Source organism: Orycteropus afer, unplaced genomic scaffold (genome assembly GCF_000298275.1).
Source record: "Orycteropus afer afer isolate SDZICR_OR568_19922 unplaced genomic scaffold, OryAfe1.0 scaffold00002, whole genome shotgun sequence".
NCBI classification, from domain to species: domain Eukaryota; kingdom Metazoa; phylum Chordata; class Mammalia; order Tubulidentata; family Orycteropodidae; genus Orycteropus; species Orycteropus afer.
The window spans coordinates 7644679-7666539 of NW_006921589.1; the positions used below are offsets into that span (position 1 = coordinate 7644679).

Consider the following 21861-nt stretch of genomic DNA (forward strand, 5'->3'; position numbering starts at 1 on the left):
CCTTCACTCTGAACTCCCCACAGTCTGACTCTGATCTGTTTCTCGTGTCTCGGTGTTGTGCTAGGTGCATTGAACACTGCCACTAGCTTGCACACCCTCTGGTGAAGCTCTGAAAAGATTGACAGAGTCAGTGCCTGGCCGAAATGACAAATGAACAGTACAGGGCTGGCAAAGGCTCTAGACGGGCTTCTAAATTATGTAGTTCCTCCAGCTGGCTAAATTAATTACTATCTCCTCCGAGGAGCCAGAAGACACTCTGGAGTCCAGTCTGCAATTAAGCGTCACTGAAAAGATCCAGAGAACCTCTGTCAGCGCTCTCATTAACCCCCTACTGATGTCTTTAAACATTCTTGTTTTGTTTTTCCCTTTAAACACTGTGAAAACTAAAAGCCGTGCTGCAGGAATGACCCTGCGTGGAAAGATCTTAAGTTACAGTGGCTAATTAAAATGCCTTCCCATGTCACCCAAATGCACAGAGCTTCCCTTTGGCTCTCAAAGTGTGGGTGCTGTGGTCATGGTGTGGGAGTGCAGCGTCATCACAGTCTAATAAGAAAGGGTTTTCTACGTTGTCTTCAACTCCAGGCTTGTGAGGATTTTCTTAGGTCTTGAAGTTTAATCTGTCAAGATAAACAAGCTTTAGTTCTATCCACTAGGATCATTAAGAGTCTATCTTAATGAGCCATCCCCACCATCGCCACCTCCTCCCATCCCACATGCTTTTACTCCTTTGAGTGTGTCAGAAGTAAAGAATGAGAAAGGTTCAGTAGGCTCCTAGATAATGATACAGAAATGTTGCCAGGCGTCAGTGTGGTCACATGTCTAGTGAACAAGTGAACACCATGGGTTTCATTGAGAAATGTCCCTTCCTGTTTGGTCCCACATGTGAAGGTGCAGTACTCAGAGTACTATGGGAATCTGGCCAGTAGGGAAATGGCTGCCCCAGAGACACGCTTGAAGAAGCATCTCTTCCATTAAGCTCCTTCTTTCCTTGTTCTGATAAAACGGTCAGTCTGACCTAAAGAAACTCTGGCTCTGCTCTGGACCACACTGTGTTCTGTGCTTAACAGAGCATGAGACCTGCTTTCTAAAACCAAACTAGTCTACAGTGTCTTATGGATAAAATTATTGTGGCTTGAAATATTTGTTCCATTTTTGCTATTGCTCTTGGGAAGGAAGGGGAGAGAAAAGAAAGGAGAAGAATGGCCCATCCCTTTTTGCCTCCTATCTTCCAAATGATAATGTCTGAATGTGAATTTCAAGGGCATTCTGGTCCTCACTTTCCAAAGAGTCTCTTGATGGAGGCTGTTGGATAGACAATTTAAATAATTAGATAGATAGATAGATAGATAGATAGATAGATAGATTTGTCTGGGAGCCTTTTAGGATGTGACGTGGGCATATAAAGAAGACTTCTGTATGGAGCTTCACTTCTCAGTGGGTGCTGAATAGGGGCCTACCACCAACAGGTGCACCGTGTGCAGCAAGCTTGGATAAGATCCATCCATTGGAACAAACACTGAAAATGGGCCAGCTCACAATGGCTCCCTGGAGAGTTTGTGTTTGCCTAGATAACATACTGCGAGCCATAAATCTGCCTTCTGAATCAACTTTAATTTATCCTTTTTTTTTTTTTAGCATAATAAGTGTGAAAGTCGAGGGGAGCACAGTTTCATCCCTGTTGCTTTATCAAGGCCTGGGATGATGTATAAACAAGCCAGGGATTCTGAATAGCCCCTGGCAGAAAGCTTCAATATGCCTTCCACTCTCCCAGATCATCAGGGCCTTCTGGTTGGCTTTCTCATGTGAAACTTTCCGGTGACCCCAGAGATGCCGGTGGATCCCTGGTGTGTGTTAGAGCCCCCTGGGAGATAGCTGATCCTCCAGGCTTCCGGAAAAGACTGATTCTAGAAAACTACCTGGGGAGAATGATTTGGGAGACATGGGAATTTTTTGAGCTAACATTTTGAAGTTCTTTTCTCCCAGTATACGGTGGGGGTGGAATTGGAATGACAGCATGTCACAGGGGTTCCTGTCGCTTTGTCTTAACACTGAAAGCAAGGAGAACAAATATAGCAGAATCCCGCTCTATGAAAATGAGTGTCTTCTTGTAACCATGACAGAGACTTTAAAAGGCACACCAATGCAGAGTAGTTAAGTATAGTCTATAGAGGCTATAAGAGGCTGCTGATTTATTAAGGAGTCTTCATAGAAAGGTGTATTGTTTGGGGGAGAATGGTAGGTGAGAAGCCCTTTAAGTCTCCCTGGTAATCTTCAAGTGTACACCTGAACTGTTTGGGTACTCTTGATGATAGCTTTTCCTCTTTCCCTCCAGCCCCTCCCCACTTTCCTGTTTGAGGACATACACCGAATCGCTTCCATAAAACTGCTCCTAGTGTGTTGGAGTCCTGCTCCAATGTCACTTCGAGGCCGTGCTGTGGGACAATTTCTAGGTGAGATGTTGTTCTAATGAGGTCCTTCGGTATTTACAGATTGATTCCTGGATGGAGCCAGTTACACTGAATTTCACATTTCAGCAAGTTGTGTTTGAGTGAGACTCTAGTGAGGTGCTTTGAAGCCCCTAGTTAGGAAAAAGTCAGGTCCTAAAGCAGCTATCGCTTTTCTATTACGTTCTTTGTTATTCTTAATGACTACCAAAGTCATCCTGAGTTCTTAAGCATAGATCCAGTTGGAGACACTATTGGCCTTAATAACATTTTAAAATTTAATAGCTCAGTTGTTTCGGCCTCAGTCTTACAATGCCTGTAGGAGTTGAAACTATCTGGCACATGCAATTTAGTTTCTGGCTGACACCCCGAAATAAAATTAATTAATTAATTAATTCGAAGGTTGCAAATTCCCAGGCTTAAAATCTCTTCTCATAAATTATGCTCCTGTTCGTAACCTATATCATAGCTTTTGAGAGAATTGCTGAAAAGATAGTTTCAAATAGGGGGTTGCAAGAATACCAATTTTGTTGGAACATTTTTTTTTGAGAGAGAGAACATGCAGTGACCATTTGTTTATGAAACATTTTCCAAATGTACTGAGTTGTAATCGAATGCAAAGATTCCTAGACCTCTTTGCTCCACTCACCAGTTGCTTCTTTGTGCTTGTCTGCATAGATAGCAAAACACTAGATCAGAAGGATTTGGATAGAAGTAAAAGGGAGAGTTCCTAGCAGTGGAGCCTCTCGGCTGCTAACCTAAAGGTTGGGGGTTCAAATCCACACAGAGGTACCTTGGAATCCGAAAGACCTTGCAACCTACTTCTGAAAAATTAGTTGTTGTTAACCCTCAGAGGCATGGTTCTACTTTGACACACACAGCAAGTGGTTCAGTGGATTTCCTTGGTAGCACTGAAACCTAGTTCTTCTCCATTCTTTAGTTTATGGATATCGTACTTGATTATTTTGATTTCCTGGGGTCAGAACTTTCCCAGACCCCTGAGCACTAAACCCAAATTGAGAATAAGATAAGAAGGTCTCTGACCTTCACCCAGATGTGTCGTCTTCTTGTTTCTTTCTGTCTCTCTTTTTTCTTTCCTCACATGTGGCACATTTCATTTTATCATCCATGACCATCACTTCTCAAGCCTTAGACATTGCTCTTTAAGCCAAGGAACATTTTGATTTTGAATAACTCCTCTCAGTACAATAGAGCACAAAGATTTGTAACCAACGTTTTATTAAAATGTTTCCTTTGCTTATCTGGTCCTGTCAGTGATAGTCTGTAGCTGATAATTTCATGGATCACAGTTTATTCTTTGACAGATATTTTTCACTTCAGTGTTTTCTCTAGTCCATGTATGTGTTTCAGATGCAGCAAGAGAATGAAAGATGAGTTATTAAAAAGCACTTTCAGAGATTTAAAAGGACAACGGGTGAGAAAAATGCTAAGGAGATAATACCCCCATTTTATGGTGATTTTTTTTTTTTTTTTGAGTAGGTCATGTGACCTTTACAAGTGACCATTAGGAAAAATAGGTATCCTGTTCCAACTGCGTATGTGTTGGGGAATTGGATAATTCAGGAGATGACTAATGGGACTCTGGACCTTTCTGTCTTTAGGTCACCTCCTTGAATCTGGACTACATTATAAATGGTCCAAGGCTCGGCCATCTGGCAGCCCTAGAGTGACAAGTCTTAGTTGACAGGCTCACATCATAAGTGACACTAACTGACTTCCTGGTCTTTCAATTTGGAAGAGGGTGGACCTTCACTGAGATGGTGATGGGGAAGGAGTTATTCATGACCTGTTCAGGCTTCAGTGAAAGCTAAGGCATTCTGCTTCTGAAGCTGGCACCAGCTGGCAACCAACACTTGTTGTTGTTGTTGTTGTTTGCCATTCAGTTGGACCCGACTCATAGTGATCCCTCCTTGGGCTTCCAAGGCAGTATCACTGCAGAAGTAGATTGCCCAGTCTTCCTTCTGAGGAGTGGCTGGTGGGTTTGAACTGCCAGCCTTCCGGTTAGCAGTCAAGTGCCTTAGGCACTATGCTACCAGAGCTCCTGGCACCAACCTAGCACCTTGCAAATATGGTACTTATCTTTCATTGATTCCATTAGCCTGAGAAACAGAAAGCAGGCATGTAATTTTTGAAGATTTTCAATAACCCAGAATGGCTGATGCTGGTTTTCTGAGGTCAAAAGAAACTATTGGGACATTTTTCTTCATTTTAAATTATAGTTAATAGAGGTCAGCATTTCTGCTTTTCCTTTTGTTTTGGGGTTGGATTATAACAAGCTATGGATGGTACTCTTTGATGGAAAACTCAATACTACTGTCCTCCTGCCCTGAAGGAATGGAGACCAAAGTAAACAAAGTTGAACTTTGAGATACTTTTAATAAACAGATTTCAGAGCATGGAGTTCCAGGGGCCGTCATCCAACACATACTCTTGTCTGTTGTTGCAAGGATTTCAGTCCAGCATGAGCTGCCATCAGTGACTCTAGGGCTGTGTCCTGTGGGTGATCTGGACTGGCTTGTGGGAGGTTATTAGTAGTGTTAGTACAAGGAAACTTGTGAGAGCTGGAACCTGACAGGACTGCCTTTTTTTAATTTCTGGGTGTTGCGAGTTTTCTGCCTTTGACGGTGTGTGCAGGTTCCCCAGTTTTCTCGCTCCTCTTAGTGGAAAACGTTGGAGTTGTCCTTGGAAGGGGTTGTGCCTTACGCAGGATCGAGCTCCTTCCCGTGTCCTACTTTATTAGTGTTATTCATAATCTGTCCCCTGAAGTTTCTGAGGTGCCTTCACTGACAGTTGTTTTCTTTCTTCCTCTGATTCCCAGATGATCTGGACCTCCCTTAGCAAGTGACAAAGGCACACTTCTGAATTAGTTATCACACTTAAAAAATCAAGATGACAACACCACAGCGGATCTATTTATTGAAGCAGACAGGCTCTTTTAGCAGAATGATCAATGTCTTTGCCTCTTTCTGAAAAGGCTTTTCAGAGGTCGGAAATCGTCAGGCATGTGAGGTACAGTAATGAAGAAGGCTTTTTATTGGTCAGTTTCTGGAGCAGGCTTTTAAGCATTTCTACTTGTAAATGCAGAAATCTAAGTCTGGAAAGTAAAAGACAGGAGCCAAGATTTACTGGGTGCATCTATCATCCCGGCTTTTAGAGTCTTTGTGATGAATACATCTTTAATTGGGGACTGATCTAGATGCTTTGGATGTCAGAAAGCTAAATGTTACAGCATTGTCTCACTGGCTCCTAACACAGCAGGACGATTAGCAGCTGTCCGGGTAACAAAGAGAACCTGAAGCCCACAGCACAGCATTTCTTTCCAGATTTGGAATGCTTGAAGCTCTCCAGTGGAGTTGGCAGCTAAAGGAACAGAAGCTTTAATTCACAGCAGCTAATCCCTTCCCTTTCTCTTTGCTGTCTATCTGCTCAATAGAAAGGAACCATTCCCGACACCATTCACATTAAGTTCGGAGGGCATGATAGGTTACTGAGGGGCTTCCTTTGCCAGAACTTCCCCTCTTGTCCAACCTAGACTGCAGAAAGGAATTCCAATAAAGGGTTGAGGCTAGATACTTTTTTCAGCATATTTTGGCCCACCTAGAAGATTTATCATACTAAAGACATGCAGAGAAAAGAAAAAAAAATAAATAAATAAGGTTTAGCTAACACTCCCCCATTTTCTTTTCTTATAACAGTTTGCTTGCTCAGGCAAAGTCTTACAAATTACCTTCCAATAGAAAGGCTTGCTTTGCTGCTTGCCTCAAACTGGCATTCTTACTTAACGGGAAATACACACTCTGTGTCCTGCCATGTTTCTGTTGGCAAGGGTTAGGCTATCCTTGTCGGAACCTGCCAACAAATTTCTTAGTAAGCAAGTAGAAAGTAAAACAAGCAGCTCTCAGACGAAACAGAGGGCACACTCGAACTGGAGCAGAGACACTCTGGGGGCCCTTAAGTAATTTCTAGTTAATTCTCAAGGACTGGGGCGGGGGTGGGGGGCACTTGGTTTCGAGTGGAGCTGTCACCGCTTATAATTCTACAACTAATTGTGTGGTTTTACATGTAGTAATGTTCCTTCAAAGTAGTAGTTAGCATTTTAAAAGCTCTAACAGGCATTTAAGTAATACATTTTCCTTACTCCAGAGAACAGAGATTGCTGAATGGCTCAGATATTAAGCTTAATGATTAAGTGGTTACCAAAGTCCTAATATGCAAAAACCAAGATCTTTCACCCAGAGGGTTAACTCAAGATCTTGGATGGGACTTTCTAAGAATTCTGTTAATACTTTGGCATTAATACTTCATTATTAATACTCTCCTGGTTACCATTTTTATTTGAGTAGGATCTTTTTTATTGTGAAATATGTGCACATATAGAAAAGGGGGCATAATCCAGATGTGCAGTCAATGAATTATTTCAGAGCAAGCCACTGTGTAACCAGCACCCAAGTCAAGGTATTGAGCGTCGCTAGCCTTCCAGAAGCTTACCCGTCCCAGTCATTATTCCCTAAACAAAACACCATTTTCTTGTCATTGAAAATTTTGGCTTTAGATTATTCTTGTCTTGGCCTTTTAGGTAACTGTGATAGGAGATGATATATCATTAACAAGCTTTAACGTTTGTCTCTGAGCAGGTTCTTGTCTAACTTGTCTCTGGGTATCTCACAACTAACAGTGTGCATGGTGCTGTCTGTAGCATATGGCAGACCTCAGAAAGATTTGCTGTTTTTGCTGCTTCTGTGATAGAGAGTTACTTAACTTTGGAGTCTCAAATGTCCTAGCAGATGAAGGAGTGAAAGAGACTACATGTTTTCTGTAGATTGATGCTTCAGAGTATGTATTCTGGAACCAGACTTTTGAACTCACCACTTGTTGTTGTTGTTGTTGTTGTTGTTATGTGCCGTCAAGTCGGACCCGACTCATAGCGACCCCTCCTTGGGTTTCCGAGGCAGTATCACTACGGAAGTAGATTGCCCCATCTTCTGGAACCAGACTTTTGAACTCACCACTTAGGAACTATTATTCAAATTCTCTGTACCTTAATTTTCTCATCTGTGAAATGGGGATAATAGTATCTGCTTCATAGGGTTTTCATGAATATTGTATGAATTAGTACATGCAAAAGATGTAAAATAATCCTTGGCTTAGAGTAATTACTCAATAAATGTAGTTCATTGTGTGTGTTATTTATAGGTATGTGGTACAGAGGAGAGATCACATACCATATTCTTAACAAATAACATGCCCACGTATGTAATGCACACGTGCATCTAACATGCATATAGGGCATAGGGAACAAACATGGGAGAGGGTTGCACAGTTTGCAAAAAAACATACAACTTGTGAGTTATTTGCATACAAATGCAGTAATTCTGACTCAGGCAGACTTGTGATTTAAATCCCAATTTATTGCTTTCATCTAATAATTTCTCTATGCCTGAGTTACAAAAGAAGGGTGGTAATTGAAGTGGCACAAAAAGTGAAGCATTCAGTTTCTAACTCAAAGGTTACTGGTTGAAATCAACCCAGAAGCACCTCAGAAGAAAGGCCTGGCTGTCTGTGTCCAAGTCATCACAGATGGTGAAAACCCTTGAGAGCACAGTTGGGCTCAAAGTCACCATGAGTTAGAATCAGCTCAATAGTGCAACTGGTTTGGCTTTTAATTACACTTACCCCAGAGAGTGGTGAGTGTAAAATGATGGTCAGTGTGTGGAAATGCATGGCAGTAGACACCATTGATGATTTTTGGTTCATTTACTCATATTTCTTAGATTAGCTGATTCATGTGGCTTGAATCTTCAACTGCTTAAACTGCTAAATGTGCACTGAAAACAACTCTTTTCTAAAGCAAAAACTCAACTAAGCCATTTTGAGAGCTCTCTCGCTTTCTCCCACTTCACATTAAAACAAGCTCAGTTCAATCTTTTGGCCCAGTCAGTGCTCTGAAAGTCCCCTGAATTTGCTCACTGTTGGAAGACCTATGGCTGTGGCTCTGTCCTCTGTTACTGGCATTACTCACTAGCTTTTCACAAGGAGTCGATATCTGCTCGTTGTGTATATTCAGGAGCTGGAGTTCCCAAGAGAAGACCTAAAGGCCATTCAGGCTGGTTCAAACCATAGCCCAAAATTCTGTAGGCCATAACACTAAAACACTTATTTTGTGTTGGTTATATGAAAACGCTCTCTCTCTGTCTTTTTTTTTTTTTTTTTCCCATAACTGAATGGGTTACCTGAGTGAGTTAGCACAATAGAATTGCATACAAAAACTCAAATGCCATGGAGTTGGATCCAACTCATAGCAACCCCTCCTTGGGTTTCCAAGATGGTGTCACTACAGAAGTAGATTACCCAACCTTCCTTCTGAGGAGTGGCTGGTGGGTGTGAATCACCAGCTTTCTGGTTAGCAGTCACATGCCTTTTTGCTTAAGTTATATCCAACTGATGGTGATGAAGGGGGAGGGCTGATATGGGCCTTCCAAGTCGACAGGATATCAACATTCAATTGGCAGATTGGGGAGAACAGAGAGGAGTCTTCAGTTAAAGTGTCACTGGGAGCTATTTATGGGTCAGGTATAATAATCTCTTCTCTCCACATTCTCTGGTTCAAAGTGTAGTCATATGAGCCACCCTAGATGCACTGTGGTCTAGGAGATGTTGTCCTTGGCTGAGCAGCTCCATCCCAGAACCAACTCTCTCTGGGAGGTGAACTGAGATCTTTGAACAGTTAGCCACAGAGGCCAATTCCAACATCTTATCATTCTCTCAATAAACACTTAACATGGAAGCTAAACATGATACCACATTGCTTTCTTTAGAATTGGGTTGATATCTTTCTGTAGAATTTGTCTAAATCTGCTGTTCACCTCTGGAAAAAAGAGAATGATGGGCGATCGCAGCCAGCTATCTGAATAAGAGAAGTCTTGTAAAATGGTGGCCATTATTCAACCAAAAATAAAGTAAGGCTCTTGAGTTAAGTTGTTTGCAAAGTCTTGCTCTTGGATCATTTTGTTAAATAAAACCTTGTTTCGGTCTCAAAGTTGGATTCTTAAAATAAAATAATTGGAAATGTGTCCATTTTATCCTTCAGTAAGTGTGATTAGGCTGTAGTGCTTTATTTTATAGTATTTATTTAAAACAGACTCTGTGCTGACCTTGGAAATCACTTTATGTGAAAAAAATGCATCCCTCATACATTTTAAGTATAAGCTTAATTAATATTAATACTTCCATATTTAAATATAAATGAACTTCATTTAATCTATAGTCTTCTAAAGGTTTTGGCTGAGAATTTGATTTTATGTATTTTATTGATTTGGAAAAACATTTTATATCAATTTTGGAACAAATCAAGTTTATTTTTTCTATATCCTTTTTTGCTGGGTAAACAATTTTACTTGTTGATTATGGCAAAATTGGATTGATGATGTAGCAGCTAAAAGCTGTAGGGTGCATGGTGACTTCTTATAATATCAGTGATGTGTTCCAGCGAGGGTGGATAAAATTTCAATGATCTCACCTACTTATGACCTATGATCTCTCGTTCTTTTCTCCATACCATTTGAGTGTCCCTAGTACCAAAACAGTAGAGAGCTAAACCAGCTGGACTGGTCTGTAGACAAAATCCTGTGTATATGAAAACTCTTTGCAAACTGTTGACTACTATAAAACACTGCAGTGATCATAGGAATAAAACCCCCAGAAACTGTTTAGTGGTGTTTGGTGCCATAGGTATTGCTAAGTGCTTGGGGAGAAAACCTTCACTCTCTTCAGTGGGATATGGAAGAAAGCAATTAATATTAGTGCCAGGCTTCTTAGCATCTCTGAGACGGCAAAACCCTTCATTCATCCAAGGATATCATTAGTGTTCTGAAGCATTTAATTTTGATGCTTGACAGCATTTTAAAATGCACAAACCTTTGATAAAGAGCAAATCAGAGCTGTGGTGTTGAATGAGACAGAAAGAGGGAACAAAAACCACCTTTAAGCTCTGAGTAATTAAATTTAAATGTGCTATTTGCATGAAGCAGAGATATGTATAAACTGTGGGTTTATTTTTCCTACCCGTGAAAGACCCCTTGAGTAAACATGATCCATTTAAATTCAGATCCTGGGGAGGGGAAAGGTGGCAACCCTGCTGTGGTTAAGAAGTCATCTTACCCCCTACAGTGGCATTGTGTGCTACTGACACCATGGGCTCAGGTTTCTGGACTTTATAAAAGGCTGTTTTCACTCTCTGTTGCCCACAGGCTGGAGACCTTTCATTGCATCTGTTTATTTCCTGCCTTACCCCTCCGCCTCCCTAATTTGAGCCAGTAATGAAATGCAGTCCGTCCATTTCAGCTGTTTTCCTCTTTTCTCCTCGGTCCCCCCAAACTGTTACTAATTCACTGCTTGTGAGGCTGGACTCCAGAAAACAGTTTTATAGCCCATGAGTGGAGGCACGCAGTGAGTGAGTGATACCTCCCTCCCTATCTGTCCCTTTTTCTCTTCTCCATCCTATTTGGGTGTTACAAGTACCAAACTGCTGCAGTAAAGTGACTTGTAGGTGTTTAATGGCAAGTCATTGAGGAAGTGAATAAAAGAAAATTGCAGCATGCGCATCAGTGGGGAGCAAGAACTGCTGAGCTTTGAACTAAAGGAAGTTAAATTTACCACTTTCTTAAAGGAAGCCACCTGATATCAAAGCATCTCCTGTGACTCTTGGTTGTGAAATGTACCACTGTTAGAGTGTCATGATCGAGGCCTCTAATCTCTGCTGCTTCTGTTTCGTAAACGCACACACAGAGACAAAACCCACACAGGCCTTCTGGATGCATCCTGGCCCACTCTGAAACCAAATGTAACCATGGATACTTAGCAAATGAGGATTCTGTTTATAAAGCAGGCTCACTCTCTCAGGGACTCCTGAACTCGCACCAAAGGATATCAATGTGGAATTGTAAGGGCAGCTGATTAGAGATCTAAGTAAGGGCTATAAGAGAAATATATAGACCAGACTGTCCTCCACGCACACTTTGAGAACAGAATTATTTAGGGGTGAATCATCTTGGTTTCCTACTGAAAAGCTCAGATTATTTAGCTTCTAATCTAACCTTTGGTGAATTGTTCCTTTTGATCTCTTTTATTACTATTGAACTTGTTTCCAAAGGATATGTGGAAAGATGGTCTATTCCACATACTTAATTTTACTGGGTCTCCATGGGCTGGAATTGACTCAACAGCAACTAGTTTGGTTCCATTTGGTGGAAATTTAGGGGCATGTACATTAACTAATGATTTCTTATGGCTAAGACTGACTTTGTTCATACAACTATATCTTTAGAGAATAACTCTACTCTTATAAAGCTAAAGAGATTCTTAGCATTGTTTTAGATTTAGGATTATGATTTGGAGGAGAACCACTGTTTCTTTGTGATTAGGATGTAAGGGGAACTATTTGCATATGCCCTACAGATACAGGGGAGAAATGCTGAGCAGGATTGTCAACACCTTCCTCAGCCTAAAGAACAGTCCCTCAAAATGCTGTGAAACAGGTGCAGTGAATCCTACTTTTAATGTTAACTTGTTTTTGAATGAGATTTTACAGCTTGTACATTTAAAAATGTTTAGAAATATCACATATACCTTAGAAAGAGACTCCATGTATAAATATAATCATCATTTGCTTTAATCCTTAATCTTAGGTAACCTAAATAGCAAAACCAAATCCACAAAAGGTCATCTAAAACATGTACAAGTGGAAAGTTGTCTTAAGAATGCCTAGTATTGGCATTTGATAAAATCCAACACCCATTCCTGACCAAAACTCTCAGCAAAATAGGAATAGAAGGGACATCACTCAACATAATACAACCAACATTATTCTCAATTGAGAGAAACTGAACCATTCCCTTTCTGAACAGGAACCACAGAAGATGCCCTCTATCACCACTTCAATTCAACACTGTGTTGGAAGTCCTAGCCAGAGCAATAAGACAAGAAAGGGAAATCAAAGGCATCCAAATTGGTGAGGAAGAAGTCAAACTATCCCTATTTGCTGAAGATATGATCCTATACCTAGAAAATCCAAGAGACCCAGTAAAAAAGCTACTGGAACTAGTTGAGAGATTTAGCATCACGGCAGGATACAAGATCAATATCAAAGTCTGTTGGATTCCCCTACACCAGCAAAGAGACTGCTGAAAAAGAAACAAGGAAATCAATACCAGCTACCAATAATAATAATAATAATAATAATAGGGAATAAATCTTACCAGGGATACAAAAGACCTGTACAAAGAAAACTATAAAAGACTACTTCAAGAAACCATAAGAGATCTACATAAATGGAAGAACATCCCATGCTCATGGATAGGAAGATTGAACATTGTGAAAATGTCAGTTCTACACAAAGCCATCTGTACATTCACTGCAGTCCCAATCCAGATCCCATCAACATTCTTTAAGAATATGGAAAAACCAATTACTAACTTTATATATGGAAAGGAACGAGACCTTGGATAAGCAAAGTACTATTGAAGAAGAACAAAATAGGAGGTCTCAGAGGTCTCACACTCCTGGATCTTAAAACCTTCTATACAGCCGCAGTAGTCAAAACTGTCTGGTATTGGTACAATGACAGACACATAGACCAATGGAATAGAATTGAGATCCCAGAAAGATCCATCGACCTGTGGTCAGCTGATCTTTGACAAAGGGCCAAAATCCGTTAAATGGGGAAGAAGATTGTCTGTTTAATAAATGGTGCTGGCAAAACTGGATATCTATTTGCAGAAAAATGAAACAAGATCTGTACTGCACACCATTCACAAAAGCTAATTCCAGATGGATTAAAGACTTAAATGTGAAACCTAAAACTATATATAAAGTTCCTCAAGGAAAAACTAGGGGCACATTTAGGGGCCTTAAAATATGGCATAAATAGACAATCAAGCATAATCCAAAATGGACAAACAGCAGAAGAGAAACTAGATGAATGGGACCTTCTAAAATTAAATTTGTATGGGCTTCCAAAGAGTTCTCCAAAAGAGTCAAAAGAGAACTTGCAGATTGGGAATTAATATTTGACAACGACATATCTGACAAGGGACTTATCTCTAGAATTATAGAAAACTCCAACAGCTCAACAACAAAAAGACAAATAATCCAATTAAAAAATGGGCAGAAGACATGAATAGATACTTCACCAAAGAGGATATTCAAGTGCCCAACAACATATGAAGAAATGTTCATGATCATTAGCCATTAAAAAACTCAACGCAATGCACTGCCGTCGAGTCAGGTCCAACTCATAGCAACCCCTCCTTGGGTTTCCGGGTTGGTATTTCTATGGAAGTAGTTTGCCCAACCTTCCTTCCAAAGAGTGGCTGGTGGGTTTGAAGCGCCAGCCTTCTGGTTAGCAGTCACATGCCTTAGGCACTATGCCACCAGAGCTCCTAGAGAGATGTAAACCAAAACAAGAAGATACCATCTTGCCCCACCACTAGTAGCAATGTTCAACAAGACAGAAAATAACAAATGTTGATGAGGATGCAGAGAAATTGGGACTGTCATAGACTGCTGATGGGACTGTCAAATGATACAACCACTGTGGTAAGCAGTTTGGAGATTCCTTAAAATATGACCCAGCCATTCCATTACTAGGTATATATCCTATAGAAGTGAGAGCCAGGACAAGAGCAGATATATGCACACCTGTGTTCATTGCAGTACAATAGCCAAAAGATGGAAACAGCTTAGGTTCCCATCAACAGAAGAATGGATAACCAAACTATGGTACATACACACAATGGAATACTATGCAACCCTAAAGGATAACATACAATCTGCGAAACACCACATAATGTGAATGAACTTGGAGGAAATTATACTGGGTAAAATAAGTCAATCCCAGAAGGACAAATATTGTATTAGTCCATTATTGTAAAAAGTCAAGGAAAGATTTATATATGGAAGGAAATTTTCTTTGTTGATTACCAAGGGTGGGAGGGAAAGGGAGGGAACACTTAGATAGGTAGAGACCAGTATTTATTTGGGTGAAGAGAGGGGCAATGTGAGTGATCAACACAGTGGCATTGAAGAAGAAGACATAGGTACATGGGAGATACAGACAATAAAGATGAACCCTTTTGCACAGACAGTACTGCGTTGTCAGTGAAGGCAAACATTGATAAACGGGTGGACAGGCTGAACTATTAGGTATGTCTATGCAGAGGGGAGTGTGCCCATGACCATGTGTAGAGTTGGTAGATAATGTTTCTAAAAGTACATTTGTATGTTCTGTGAGAATTCCCAGGTATATAGAAGAGCTGAGGAGCTCTGGTAGTGTAGTGCCTAAGACACTTGACTGCCAACCAGAGGGCTGCCAGTTCAAACTCACCAGCCATTCCTTGGAAGGAAGGTTAGGCAGTCTACTTCCATAGTGATACCACCTCAGAAACCCAAGGAGGGGTCACTATGAGTCAGGTCCGACTTGAGGGCACATAACAACAACAACATAGAATTGCTGACAAGACACAAGGCTGTAGTCACTTCTTGGTCACAGCCATCTACCCAGAGGGAGCAAGTAGTTGGACCTATGGTCTCAGGACCATAGTCCCAGGGGACATCAAGCTCAACTGGTATAATGTATTACACAAAAACATCGTTCCACATCCTACTTTGGGTGAGTAGCAACTGGGATCTTAAAAGCTTTCTAGTGGTCATCTACATGCAACAATGCGTCTCTCCTCATCCAGAGCAAAGAAGAATGAAGAAAAAGAAAGACACATGGAAACAATTAGTCCAAACGACTACTACACCACATGATCCTCAGCCTATATGAGACTAGAACTAGATGGTGCCCAGCTCCCCCTGTCAACCATTCTTAGGGGGATCTATATAGGAGATCCTGGATACAGTAGGGGAACAATATGGAACAAAACTCAAAATCATTTTTTTTTTTTTTTAAAAAGGGACCAGGTTTGCTGTTCTGATAGAGCTGGGTGGAACTGCTGAGAATATGGCCCCTAGCTGCCCTTTGGGTCTGGAATTGAACCCACTTCTGTGGCTTCCTGGCAAATAAAAGATAGGCATATGGCCTGAACATTTACATTAGGTAGATATACTCCTTGGAGAGAACAATCATGGGAAAATAGAAGGGCTCTGTGTGCACAGGGATACAGTTCAGGGGGCAGGAGTGCATGGGAGGGAAGGACACAGGGAAGAGGTAACTATGGGGAGGAAGTGAGAGGGGAGCTGTTGCATTGTGGGAAATTTCAGTCAATTTCATGAGACAAAGTATATGTGAACTGCTGTGTGGAAAGTGAATTTGCTCTGTAATCTTTCACCCAAATCACAATTAAAAAAAATGCCTTACATCTGGTATTTTATATTAACACTTGTTACTTACTTTCCCTCACAAGTACTCATTCATTGAGTATTTTTTGAGCACTACAATGTACCAGACATGGTCCTGAATCTTAGAATACAGAGATGAACAAGGTAAAGCTCTACCTTATGGAGTGTACATTCTCATAGCTTACATGTTTGTATTTGGGAGGCAGATATTTTACAAATGGAAAAACTGAGGCTAGAAAATTTGAGTGGTTTGTCTAAGATGGTAATTAGTAAATGTCAGACCCAGAATTTTGTCCAAAATCTTTTTTAAAATCCATTAGATTTCCCACCGAATGAGTAAAGTGAAGAACATTTTAACGTTAGGTATTTGGAGCAAACTTTTTTTCTTATCTTTACCTCATTCCACATGCCCTAGGTAAGCCATATTTGTAGCCCCCTTATTTGCACGCAGCCTTGCTTGTCTGTCCTTACTTCACCAGCCTTACTCCGAATCCTTCGCTGGCTTCTTTTCCAATCTGTAGTGAGCTCCTTCCTATTCTGCTTTCTTGTCCCATCACGGCCTTTCTAAAGCCCAATATTGTTTGACATTTCAAACTTGCCCAGTTAGCTCTACTTTGGATTGTAAGTTGTTCAAACAAAGGCTTAAAGAACATTTGTTGAATGACTGGACAGTGTGTCACATGATTTGTAAACATAAAACAGGAAACAAAGGGCATATTTTGGAATAAACACTGAAATGACTTTGAGGTGGCATAGAGGCTAAGGCATTTGACTGCTAATCAGAAGGCTGGCAGTTCAAATCCACCAGCCACTCCTCAGAAGGAAGATTGGACAATCTACTTTTGTAGTGATAACGCCTTAGAAACCCAGGGAGGGATCACTATGAGTCGGATCCGACTTGAAGGCAGTGAGTGAGTGAGGAAAAAATAGCCTCAGGTATGTACGTCTTAGATCAGGAAAATAGTCATTTGTTGATCATTGGCAATTCAATTTTGAATGTTTGAAAATTAGGACTTAATTGAATTAAACTACACTCAATTACCCTTTTATAACTCTTACCCTAATGGTCTTATATTCACCATCTTTCCCCAGTCATACTGCTGCCAACTGGCATGACTGGCTCTCCCTGTTAGGTGTATTGTCTAAATTCTGGCCGATGAAGAACATTCGCTTATGTTCAGGGACATACCACTTTCCTTAAAGCAAACATTTCTTCTTTTATGAAGTCAGTGGGTAGCCTAGAGATCCTTTTCAATCTAAAACACATCTCTCTCGTTTAGTCAGGATACGTACGTTAGCCCCCACCTTCATTGTAGCCACTTCTCTGACTTTTCAGCAGGGCTGTATTATGTCTAAAGATACTGTGATGATGAAGTGCCTTCCTCCTAATCCTCCTCATCCCTGAGAGAGAATGTGGGTAATAAGGGAATTAACAGGAACTGTCTCCTCTTGAATTCAAGAAAAATGAGTCCCCTGATTTGACAGTAGAGGGTATTTGCTCAGTACAATTATAAAAATTCCCCCACTCCCTCTTCTTTTAACAGTTAAGAAGAAGCTAAAGTATAAGGCAATGTTGATACCAAGGATTGTATTACACTCTGCTTTGTTTCCCCTCTCTATCAGCGTCTTGTTCAATGGGTGCCTGTTACATATGTGAGGAATGGATGCATCAATATTGAGGAAGAACCATAATCTGGAATGCAAATGAGAGAACAGAAAGACCAACAGGACCTTTTTCTGCTTGGACTTTGTGTGTTGACCAAAATTCCCTCTGATTAGAAATCCTCTTCTTGAGCTAAGCCATCAATTTTTCAGAGCTCCTATTAAACCATATATTCGGGGGAAGTGTACAATTTGTTATTTTATTAGTCAATTTTCTTCTCATTCTGTTAGCAAAGGATACAGTCCTGGAGTATTGGGACTCAGGATACAAAACATTTGTAAATGGAAGAGGAAACATAATGTGTGGAAACATATCAATGGTGGTCTCAGAAGTGGCTTTAGGGAAAGTGTAGATGGAGTGATGCATATACTGAATTATTCTGTGTGAAATCAGTTCTTCTGATGCTCTGAGATCAGAACCTCAAGTTGGCACCAGGATATGTTTAATGCCTCTTCAACATTGACTCATCTCTCGTTTTTAACCAACTTCAGAGAGAAAATGGTGTCCAGCAAACATTAGATAGTATTGTTTTATTTACATTATATTCATTTTTATGGTTACTTCCCATTAATTAAGGAGCTCTGGTAGCACAGTGACTAAAACATCTGACTGCTAACTAGAAAGTTGGTGGTTCAAACCTACCTGCTACTCCATGGAAGCAAGACTGGGCACTACCATAAAGATTTACCACATCGGAAACCTAATGGGGGTTGCTATGAGTCAGAATCGACTTGATGGCAGTGAGTTTGGTTTGGTTTTCCCGTTAATTGCCAATGATAATAGGATTTTACTTATACCATTAACAGGAAGCTTCTTTTTCAAATATAACAATTTCAGTAAGAATAGTGAGTCGATTTAGCAAAACTGTTACATAAATCAAAGACAGGGGCAAAGGAAAGTGACATTGGTTACTTATGTGGTATGAGAAGACTGATGCTTGAGAAGCATGAGAGTCAGGGGGAGGATGGGAAAGTGCCATTTCCAAGTACATCATCTAGAGAAAGGAGCCACACACACGTAGGGTGATGGCTTCCAGAAGGAGAGTTGGAGGCTGTATTGGGGTTAAAAAAAGGTTGAGGGAAGAACCCTCCAAGGTGGCAAACACTATGTCATGAGTGACATCCAAGTTACCTCTTTGCTTCAAAGTCCCAGCTTTTCTCCAACTAGTGTTCTCCTTACCAGAGAAGACAAGAAGCCTTTCCCCAGGGGTGGAGAATGGCCGCCATGTCACACTGCGATGCAGTGAGCATGTTGAGATGTTTCTCAACCTCACTTGGTAACGGATTACCGTAGTCATTCTGCCCTCCACTAGCATTCCATTCTGAAGAACATCTGTTCAAGAAAGAGCTCAGACTTTATAGCTGTGCAACCCAATACTCATTTTGTGAACTGGAGCCATTTATTTCACTTTGTCTGGTTGCCCTTGTAGCGTTAGTACTGCACACAAATGTCAAGTTAGCAGTTTTCTGGTTGATCCCGTACTAACCATTCCATTTTCCTGGAGGCTTTCCTGTCTCTCACTTGCAGTTTCTCTTTTATTGCTTCTTTTCCTCTTTCTATGATGGCTGAGTCAGGGCACACTCTGTTGGTTTGTGCTCACATTTTTGCATATGAATTTTCTACGTCGAGCTACATTTAGAAATATTCTATTAGCTAGCATGATTACATTAACTCCCTGCCTGAGACTTTTGAGCACCTTGGTTAAGCTCAGGTTCCCTTTGAATGGACACAGGATACTACTGCTCAAACTTCTCAGATGGAAATCCGAGTCATTTCCCACACGCAGCTAAGAGAAGCCATCTTATTTAGGGCACTTGGAGGTCAGGCTGGCAATACTTTGCCGAGGAATCTGTCGATTATCAGGATCTGACCCAGACCATTTCTGACAGAAGGTTCATTTTGTAATTATATGATTTTCCTCCCTCCTGCTTTCTTTCTAACGGTCTCGCTTTTCCATTTCATTTCCCAGTTCTGAACATCAGCGTTTAAAGAGCCCCTTTTTATAGAGTGTATGCTAAAGTACTCTGCTAGCCAATATATTTATTACCTGGAGTGAAATGGCTTTTCACAGCCAGACAGCCTTGTTGCTACCTCTATATTTAAGAAAGTCATTCCTTGCATTCTGCTGGACAATAGCTCTGAACCAACCAGTAAGGAAAGAGAATGTGAATGTGTGTGTGTGTGTGTGTGTGTGTGTGTTTGGGGAGAGGGACTTTTTAATGCATCTAATGAGCACATTTCCGTTTTGCATTTTCCTCAGATGTTCAGTGGCTTCCATATGTTGCTGCATGCAACTTTGTCATTCCACATCGGTATTACTAACCTTGGGGTTGTCTTTGATGGAGGACATGTGTATCCACTGTATCTTTCACTTGTATTTATATTTGAGGTCCAATCTGGAATAGGTTTGGGATTGAGAGAGAGAGAGAGAAAGAAAAATGAGGAAGATTGTGTGTGTGTGTGTGTGTGTGTGTCTGTCTGTCTGTCCATCCATCCATCCCTAAAAGTGATGCCCAGCTGTCAAATAACCACCTCCTGGAGGCACTCCCTCCTGGGTTGGCTTCAGCCCGAAGATTCCCATTGGTGACTGTGCCGTGTGTTGGTTGGCTCCAGCCATCAATAGACCTGTCAGATATGGTCAAGCAAGTTGGAAGCTCTTTCCATTCCATTTTTCTGTGACCATTTTATTTTGCTTTGTTTCTTTTTCCTTCTGAGTTACAGGTTGGCAGTTCTGTGTGTATTGGGGAAGGTGAGACTATTTTTCACAGTGGCCATTTTGTAGGGTTTATTTTCATCCCTGTATATGGCATTCCATACATTTCCACAGTTTGGAGACAAAAAGAGAATATATATTGGATTTAGAAGACCCCCTAATCACTGGTTCCACAGACCAGCTTTGGTAGATAAGATTTAAAATGTCATGAATGGTCCCTCTTCTCCCGGGAGAAGTGCACATGTGTGCTAGCCATTGTCATCAGCGCAGAGCCCTGACAACAGCCGACTGGAGATGTGACCACCTTGGTGCAGAAGCAGGAATTAAGCAGCTCAGGTTGATAGATCTCCGGCATGTTCCTCCTCCCCACCCCAGGTCAAGGACTGCTTTTGTGTGTATCTGGGTCAAAAGGAAAAACAGTATTTCAACTCCATGGTAAAATAGTTGCCAAATGCCATATACGTCCGGAGAGACCACCACTGTTTTACTTGTTTTTCATCATTGCATAGTTGTAGTCAAACTGAAAACTCTTAACTATAATTAAGCAGTACTTGTATTTATCTTGGGAAAGTGTATAAATTGTTTGCCTTCCAGCACTCCTTTTGTACCCAAGATAGAGGTGCAGATTCCCTTGTTTTTATAAAATTTATGAAGAGGCGAAGATGACACCCGTAGTACCTTTGAAGTAGGAAGAGATGTAGTTTTATTGTGCTTATGAGGAGATCCTCTGAAGGCCTTCATGCTTTGCAAAAGACCACAATCCAGACAGCATCCTTCATCCCTGTAGCTTTTTGATGAGGGGTGGTTACAGTTGTGGTGGAAATGAGGCTGCATGTCTGCGGACCACCAGGCTTTTACTTCAGAAATGTTCCAAGACATCACTTCTAAAAAGTTGGTGAAGACTATAAATAAGATACGCTTTTGTATTAGGAAGCAGTTGGGCGGCAGGGAAGGGTTGAAGGAGGGTTGTGACAAGACCATTGTTCATACTTTTCTTAAGTAAGATGAAATTACTGACTGATAGTTAACACTTGCATTTTGTTGTTGTTTTCCAAAAGTAACATTTCTTAATGTTTTTTTTTTTTTTTTTTTTCCCAACAGCACCATCATCCATTGCTTTGGTCCAGGCTAAAGAAGTAACAAGATACAGTGTTGCATTGGCTTGGTTGGAACCAGATCGACCCAATGGGGTGATCTTGGAGTATGAAGTCAAATATTATGAGAAGGTATTGCTTGATTGAGTGAGACCTTTCCTCCTTCTCTTTGTTTTCTGTTCAGATTTTGACTGGTTACAAATCCTAGAACACCAGTGAATTCCAACCAAGTACCGTTAACTTCCCAAGCCAATCCAATTATGAATTTTATGAAGTTCATCATTTTGAAAAATAGGAAAAATATATTGCATTTTAATGTAGCTCTATTTTTGCCTTTCTAGTAATGGAAATCACATTGCTCAAAAGTTGTAATCTGTAAGTCTGGTATTGAGGAGGTACTCATAACATTCTGTTTAAGTAGATCACTTTGATTCAGAAGGAAGGTGTGGGTTTTGATGGCTTTTAATAGAAAATCAGGGAAGGAAAATTATATTCTTCAGCCTCTTGAAGTTGTAGAGAGGCATTATTTTTACAAATAACTTGTCTCTCTTAAAGGACAGAATTCTGAAGAGAGCTATTTGCATTCAA

The 21861-nt window shown here is 40.7% G+C and overlaps 1 protein-coding gene across 1 annotated transcript in view; it reads left to right on the forward strand.

Moving 5' to 3' along the window:
- EPHA4 (EPH receptor A4) overlaps positions 1–21861 on the forward strand; it is a 169726-nt gene that overhangs the window by 116779 nt on the left and 31086 nt on the right. The window contains exon 6 of the mRNA XM_007957002.2: positions 21281–21405. Within this exon, the coding sequence (XP_007955193.1) occupies positions 21281–21405 (125 nt within the window). The remainder of the gene's footprint in view (positions 1–21280; positions 21406–21861) is intronic.